The sequence below is a fragment of the Humulus lupulus genome, chromosome X (genome assembly GCF_963169125.1).
Source record: "Humulus lupulus chromosome X, drHumLupu1.1, whole genome shotgun sequence".
Taxonomy (NCBI): Eukaryota; Viridiplantae; Streptophyta; class Magnoliopsida; order Rosales; family Cannabaceae; genus Humulus; species Humulus lupulus.
In genome coordinates this window covers 74871893-74880263 of record NC_084802.1, presented here as the reverse complement: position 1 = coordinate 74880263, position 8371 = coordinate 74871893, and the positions used below count along the sequence as shown (strand labels likewise).

Here is an 8371-nt window from a genome sequence, read left to right as displayed (position 1 = left end):
CAACATTTTTTTACTTCACCATAATATCATCAACATAATCCTCCATGTTGTTTCCTATATGGTTCTCAAACATCATGTTTACCAGCCACTGATACGTTGCACCATCATTTTTAAATCCAAGTGGTATTACTTTGTAGCAGTATAATCCTATGTTGGTTTTGATGTTGATATGCTCCTCATCGAGAGGGTGCATATTTATTTTATTGTACCTTGAGTAGGCATCCATAAACGTAAGAACTTCGTGCCTTGTAGTAGCGTCAACCAGTTGGTCGATTCTTGGTAAAAGGAACCAGTCCTTGGGGCATGCTTTTTCAGATCTATGAAATCAATGCAGGTCCTCCATTTTCCATTGGACTTTTGCACTAGAACTGGGTTTGAAATCCACTCAGGGTAAAAAGGGTTCTCTTATGAATCTGTTCTCCTTTAGCCTATCTACTTCTTCTTTTAAGGCTTTTGACGTTTCTTTGTCGAGCAACCTTCTTTTTTGCTGTATTGGCTTAAATTTTTCTCTGTCAATGTTCAAGGCATGGCTGATCACAGGAGGGCTGATGTCCACCATGTCCTTGTGCGACCAGGCAAACACGTCTCGGTTCTTTCTCAAAAAACTTATAAGTTTAGACTTGACTTCCATCGCTAAGGGTTTCTCCATTTTTTACTCTTAGTTTGTTCGTTCTGGTTGAGTGGAACTTCCATTAAGTATTCAATTTTTTTTTTCATGTTTTGGAATAACAACAAGGAAGCAAACCTCAACTATCTACTTGCCAACCTCTAGGATAAATAAATTGCCAAATGCACTACTCATGATAGGAGGATGAGCTTGATGCTGTGTCCCCAGAGAACCTTGGTCTAGAGATTTCCCTGAATCTTGACTGTGATTAGGGTCAGGATCAAATCAAGGATGATGCAGTCAACCAGTGAGGCGAGTGTTCCTTTATCATTTTTGTATATTCTAGACATCTGGGCCATAAGGTTCGTGATGCAAAGATGATAGCTGACCTAGTAGCATTTAATCTCGGGTATTATTGTAATATTTCTCTTGCATTACATACAGTATGTTGCTTGTTAATTTGAGTAGATACAACAATTGATTGCGATATATGTTTTCTTAGGTACGACATTTTCATGTCATACTTGTCATTTTTTCCTCTTTAGTGTTTGAACAAACAAACGAAGCACCAACATTTTATAAATTTTGAAAAATTTCTAATGACTATTTAGTAATGCTTTTTTACTCTTTTGCTTACGTTATGGTAGTGTATACCCTATGTGCCCCCCAAGTGATTAACGAGGTAAGTCCTTGGTCACCTGCCAAATAACCAAAGCCTGTTCGAACTTAACCCAACTATTCGGAACATATCACATAGAAAATATATAAAGGCAGTGGAGCCATATGTGTTAAGCAATACTTGTGATAATCACAATAGTTGGAAAATTGAATGTACTAGCACACTCCCTTGTAAATAACTTGTAATAAATTGGACAAAATCGTGTCTGCACGAGCAACCAAAAATTGGTTTTGGCCTTATAAATAATTGATCATTTTAAAATGGGCAAATTGTGCCTTTTGATAAGTTAATAATTGTAAAAATATCTGGTCAATATAAATTGGACAATCGTATCTTTAGATCAGTTTAGTAAATATATGGTCGTTTTGATGTGGGCAAAATCTTACCGTACGAATAGAAAACAAAAAGAAAGAATATAGATAACTAATTGTTTATCAAATGGGAAAATCATGCCTTACAATTAGTAATCTTAGTCTTATAAAATAAAAATAAAAATCTGGTTGTTATAAATGGGCAAGTCATGCCTGACAACAAACTTTCCAAAGTCTATATCATAATAAAATAAGTAATTTATTGTTTGAAAAGGGGCAATTCGGGCCTTACAATTAGTAATCACGGATAAGAGAAAAGTTGTTGTTTGCGTGAAGATGGGCGAAAATGTGCCTTACTACCAACACTTTTTAGAAAATAAAAATGACAAGTGGTTATTCAATGGGAAAAGCGTGCATTGCAACCAAAATATTCATGAAAGTGATAAATTACTGGTCATTTACAAAATGGGAAAAAATGTGCCTTATGATCAGTAAATACAATAAAAATTGTTGATCATACAAAAACGGGCAAATCGTGTCTTACGACTAGCCTTGCATTAACTCATAATAAATGTTTCAATATGGCACTTGAGTTGTTTATGTATATCTGACCAACTTTTATTAGGTTGGTGCATCAGGAGTTCCTGTAGCAAATGGACTTTGTTCAGCAGGTCGTTGAATATATCTTCTTATGGCCTGATGATTTTGATGAATGAGGAACTCGATTTCGTTTCTAAGTTGGTTACACTCATTAGTGTCATGTCCATAATCGTTATGGAAGAAGCAAAACTTGTTGGTGTCTCTCTTGCTTATATCCTTCTTGATAGGATTTGGTTTCCTATAGGGCATTTTAGCATGTGTAGCTTGGAAGACTACTGCTTGTGACCCTAAAAGTGTAGAGTAGGTGGTAAAACGAGGAATGTACTCTCGTGGCTTATCATTGGTCTTTTCCCGTTTATTATCATTGTTATTGCCACTACTAGAATTGTTATTTTGTTTGTCACTATTTTGATTATTCTTGTAACCATTACCATTGGTTCTCTAGATCTGGCTAGCTGCTGCATTTTTTTTGGCTGGTGCATCACTGGTTTCTGCTTGGTAGGCTTGATAATATTTCTATATAGCTTATTCCAATTTTATAAACTCTTCTGCTCGATCTCGAAACTCTCTTGTTGAGTAGACGATTTTTCTTCTAAGGTCAGTGCATAGAGGACCTTTAACTTGGATTCTAGCCATGATGGCCATTGACTTTCCATCATCGTTAACTATTTTTGATCTAGCAGGCTCTTGCATAAAATGCTGCACATAATTCTCGAGGGCCTTGTTGGTTCCCTTTTTAATGTCATCGAGGTCATTGAGCTCGGCTGGCAGAATACGAGCAGCAAATAATTGTGAGTATAAGAGTCTCACCAATGCATTCCAGGAATTAATGGCTCCAGGCTCTAGTTTAAAGAACCATTGTTGTGCAGAGTACGCAAGGGTGGCAGGAAAGATCCTGCAACGAACATCATCTTTTACTCCTTCAAGACCCGTCTATATTTCTAGTGTACATCTTTCAAGATGGCATCTTGAACTTGGGAGGGATGGTAAGTGCATTGATTCGATCAGATAAAGGAGTTACTTTCCTTCTCTCTAAGTCGATATCAATTAATTTCAGGGTAATCAACTCCCGAACCATCTGAGTGAGAGCATCAAGTTGTGCTTGAATAGTTGAGCAACTACTGGTGTAACGACTGGGAGTGCTGCAGTTACTCATTGCGGTGCTGGTGGGATTACTGGTGTAATGAGACCCACAACATTAAACCCATTGCCTTCCCAAATCTGGTCAAGGATATCTCGTAATTCACGTCCTTTGTTTCCAAGTCTGTTAAAGACACTGCCTCTTCTAGGTTGCCCCCAACATTCTGGCTATGTGCTCGAGGAGCACCAGAAGGTGCTCCTGCTGGACAATTTGATGGCTCTTATTGCCTTGGTGGGACAACGGTCTTTCAGGCTAGACATTTTCCCTACCAGGGATGTTTTGAGGCCCAGATGACCATGGCAGAAAAAATTGTCCTATTGGATGCCCATCATTATGACAATCGTCATAATATTGATTGATGTGGGGTTGGTAGTACAACTATCCCCTTCATTTTCATCATAGCCATCCTGGTAGGATGTTTGATAGTTGTTATCGGCTTCTTGGTCATTCCTTCGTCTATTTCTTCTAGGAGGGTGACCATGATTGCATCGAGCACATCAAGGTGGCTAGCCTCGATTTTTACTAGCTGGTCGTTCATTCCTTGGTCGTCAGAACTGCTGCCCAATTCCTAGATTTTGTGGATTAGGAGGTTTTCCTCCCCTTGAGGTTGCATGCCTCGATGGCCCATCAGGAGGCCTTCCTTCTCCAGACACTTGCCTACTACAATCTTGACCTTTGTCACGATTGAGTAGCATATGATGATCGTGATAGAGTTGAAATTGTACTCTTGGTTGAGCTTCCCTGTTCGAGTGATGACTTTGAGTTTTCCCAGGGGGAACCACTTGGTCTCGGGACCTCGAGAGTTGAGCAGGCTCTAGGGCTTGACCAACTAGCCTTGGAACATCTGAATTTCCTTGGCCAACATTCTCAAGATGAGGATTTACTTGCAGCTTGAGTCTATATCAAGATAGCTTCTAGCAGCCTTGTTCCTTCATTATTGCGTCGATCAGCTTCCTCTTCCTCTTGTCGAGCCTCAAGGGTTTGTTACTTTTGATCTATCCAGGCTTGAAAATCTTGTCATTTTTTATTGAGGGCTTCTAATATAGCCTCTTAAATTAATGCCTGAATCTCATGCATGGCAACGAATTGTCCCACGACCCCTTTCAGCTGTTCAAGGTTGGGGTGTAGATCTTTTCCTAAGTCCATATGGGGCTCATCATGCTCAAATGTGGCTGGTGGAGGCAAGTTTCCAAGAGGAGGAATTTGATTAGCGAGGCACAAAGGAGGGGTCTGACTACTCAAGGGGCAATCAAGATGTCCAGTGTTAGGGTTCCCCTCTTGTGGTTCTTGACTCTGGCTTCTAGTAGTGTTAGTCATTGCTTCAAATGGATCTAGTAAAATGAGAACTTGGATTCCAACTCTCAATGAATGGACCAAAATGTTGATCAGTGTTTTGGTCAATGACACTGAGTCAATTTATACGACAGAAATAGAATTTTGTTTACTTTAATAGATATTTTGTTGTAAAATGTTATAGTTTAATTATTCAAATTATTGTTGTTTAGTTGGAGGGTCAAAAATGCACTTTCATTGATGTGTAAATGTGAAATTAAATTAAGATTTAATTACTATTTTCAAACAATTTATTATGATATAATTTATGAATGAAAATATTTGATTATAACTTAAAGTATTGTTATTTTGTAGGAACTTAATGTGTTTTTTGTGCTTGGAAATTAAGAAAAAAGAAAATACACTTAGTCAATTTATACGACAGAAATAGATTTAGAGAACTGAAATCAAGTAAATGACACAAAGAATTTATAGTGGTTTGGCCCCAAGAGTTGGTAATGACCTACGTCCACTTGCACTTTTATTAATCAAAGAAGTCTTAGATTGAAGATCAAGAAGAAACAAGGTTCAACTGAGTTTCTTAAGCCTGAAAGTGAATACAATTCAGTAGGGTTTTGTATGTAAAGTACACATTATTTCAATTTCTTATTTGAACTTATAGATAATGACTTAGAGAGACCTCTATTTATGGAGTCTCTTACTGGGCTATTGGCCCTTTCAAATTAATCTAGGCCCTACATGTGTAGTGTGGGATTGTTACAACTGATTATAAATTCAAATAATACAGGAAAAATACATTCAAATATTAGTTACAAAAATATCTTGGGATATTTCACAATATCTAGTGAAATCCAGATCCTTTGGTGCAATCGTCTCGTGTGTCAAGCAAGTCTGTCTTTGAACAACTACAAGGGATAACGCCAACCTACTTCTTCTCTTCGAGCAGACTGCATCTTTTAGCACTAATGATGTCTACTCTAGAAGCTCTATAAGATGGTACGAGCTATCTTCTCTTTTAGCAGACTTCTATTCTAGCAGCTCCAGAAGATTGTACCAGCTATCTTCTGTTCTAGCTGACTACTATTTTGGTAGCTCCATAAATTGGTACCGCCTCTTCTTGTAGACTTCTATTCTAGCAGCTGCAAAAGATGGTACCAACTATCTTCTCTTCTAGAAGACTATTATTCTAGTAGCTCCAGAAGATGGTACCATCTATCTTCTCTTCTAGCAGATTACTATTCTAGTAGGTCCAGAAGATGATACTAGCTATATTATCTCGACCAACTTTCAGAATTTGACGTCATTTACTACCACGTGTCCTGTTCAAATGTCACATCATCATGTCCAAATTTGGGTTAAACAGAACAAAAATATTATGTTTTGTCTTATAAATAATGTTAATTGTTTGTTATTTTATGTTTCATTGAGTTGATTCACAATAAATTCTTTGAAATTACATTTTAAAAGTGAAGAAAAATCATATTTTTTAGAAATAATTTGTGCTTAAATTATAGATCTATTTTGAAAATGATAGTTTGATATATTTCAACTATAAATAAAATTTGGGAATCAATATACTAATAAATATTATAAAACTTACATTTTGTGGATTCTAGTCTCTTAATAATCTTTTTTTACAAATCATATTTACAAACCCTTTTTATAAGGCATATTTACTTTCACTTTGAGTCTATTTAATTATTTTCTTGAAATAAATATCATCAAAATCTATGGACCTAGGTTAGAGTTTTATTGTTTTGGTATAAAATGGCTTTCTTTTTATCCTTTTTGACAATTCTTTTGGGTTTTACCTTGAACTTACACGATGTTATACTATAAATACGATTTGTCTGCTTGCGAATATAAATATTTTAAAACGTACCATTTTTGGTCCAACAAATTTTTTGCGTCGTTGCTGGGGAGTTGTAAGAGTAATAAAATTTACATCAAGCTGGGAAAGTTCTTCTACTAGTTATTTTTATTTTTGCATAACTATCTAAAAATAATTATATTATATATATTTATTAATTACAAAAAAAATATATTTATACTTATATCTACTCTTCATCCAATTTCTTGGAATCCTTGACACATTGTGCGATGGTTTCGTGCTCCCTACTCTTGATCCAATTTATTGGACTCCATGACCCAAGTATTTGGAGCACTTGTTTAAATTTTGTTATTATTGTGTGCCTTGTTAATATTTGATTGTTTTTACATCTTTAGTTTTGTTTTTAGTTGTTTTCTTTATTTGTGTGTCTTATTCACTTTTTGAAATTTTAAAAAACCTAAAAACAAAGCTTGTTCTTTCAACATTAGCAATTTTTTTGCTTAAAGGAAATTTGACAAAGTTTTGATCCACACCTACTAATTGACTTCGTGGAGTTGTTAGTTTGTGTGAGTAAGTGTAATCAAATAGGCCCGGGGACAAGTAAAACAAAAAAAAATCTTTCTTAAAAAAATATATATTTTTTGTGTGAAATTGTATGCATCTTTGGGAACGAAATTCTAAAAATAGTTTTGTTAAAAGAAGATTATCTTTGTTGAAATTGAATGTGTTGGTGATAATTTTGGCATAATGGAATAAATTCCTCCTTTGAACCCTATCCCTAATGTGGTCCATGAAAATGTTGCGCAAGAAAAAACTTGAATATTTTTCGCCTATTTCATCTAATGCTCCATCATGCATCATTTTACCTACTACCAATGCAACCCATTTTGAACTTAAACCTTCAATCATTCAATTGTTGCCATCATTTTATTTGTTAGATAGAAAGGATCCTTACATGCATGTAAAAGAGGTTTTAGAAATTTGCTCAACTTTTGGCTTTCAAAATTTTTCAGATGAGTCCGTCAAGCTTAGGCTATTTCCTTTTTCATTAAAAGATAAGTCTAAATCTTTGTTAAATTCTCTTCCCACTGGAACTATAACTACTTGGGATCAACTTTTTAATCAATTTTTGTCCCATATTTTTCCAATGTCTAAAACTGATAATTTGAGGAGAGAAATCTCTTAATTTTTTGAAAATAATAATGAGAAATTTTATGAATGTTGGGAAAGATTTAAAAATTTATTGTTAAAATACCCTCATTATGGTTTTGAGAAATGGAGACTTGTCAAATACTTTTATGATGGTTTATCTCATTCAAATCATCAAATGATTCAATCCATGCATAGTGGAAAGTTTTTACAATTTAATGGATATGAGGTCTGGGGTGCCTTTGAAAATTTATGAAGTAAAAGATGAAACTGACTTAAGAACATCTGTTGAAAAATTAGCGAGAAAAATAGAAGCCTTAGCAATAAGCCAAACAATGAATTCTCAAAAATCTAGAACTGATGTTTGTTCTTTACGTTCTAGTTCTTGTCATAATTCCCAATCTTATCCATCTTTCCAAGAAAATTTTTCTGAAGAGGCCAATGTTTTACTGTCCTATGGAAAACCAAATGATAGCCCTTTTTCTTCAACTTACAACCCAAATTGGAAAAACCATCCAAATTTTTCATGGAGACAAAACCAACCTTAAACAAACCAAGGGCACTAATACAACATGGAAAACCAAAATCATGCCCAACAAAATAAGCCATATCCTCAACAAAGAAAACCTTCCTTAGAGGATACTTTACAACAGTTCATGCAGTCAACTCAACAGATCATACAAATTCAATCTTAATCCATTACCAAACTCGAGACACAAGCAGGTCAATTGTCAACTACTTTCGCTAATAGGGAAAATGG

The 8371-nt window shown here is 35.3% G+C and overlaps 1 protein-coding gene across 1 annotated transcript; it reads right to left on the bottom strand.

Moving 5' to 3' along the window:
- Positions 1-2722: 2722 nt before the first annotated feature.
- On the bottom strand, positions 2723-3353 carry LOC133805963 (uncharacterized). The gene is made up of 2 exons (XM_062244107.1): positions 3273-3353; positions 2723-3130 (listed from the first exon to the last, which is right to left on the bottom strand). The coding sequence occupies exons 1-2, from the start codon at positions 3351-3353 to the stop codon at positions 2723-2725; spliced, it is 489 nt and encodes a 162-aa protein (XP_062100091.1).
- Positions 3354-8371: the final 5018 nt, after the last annotated feature.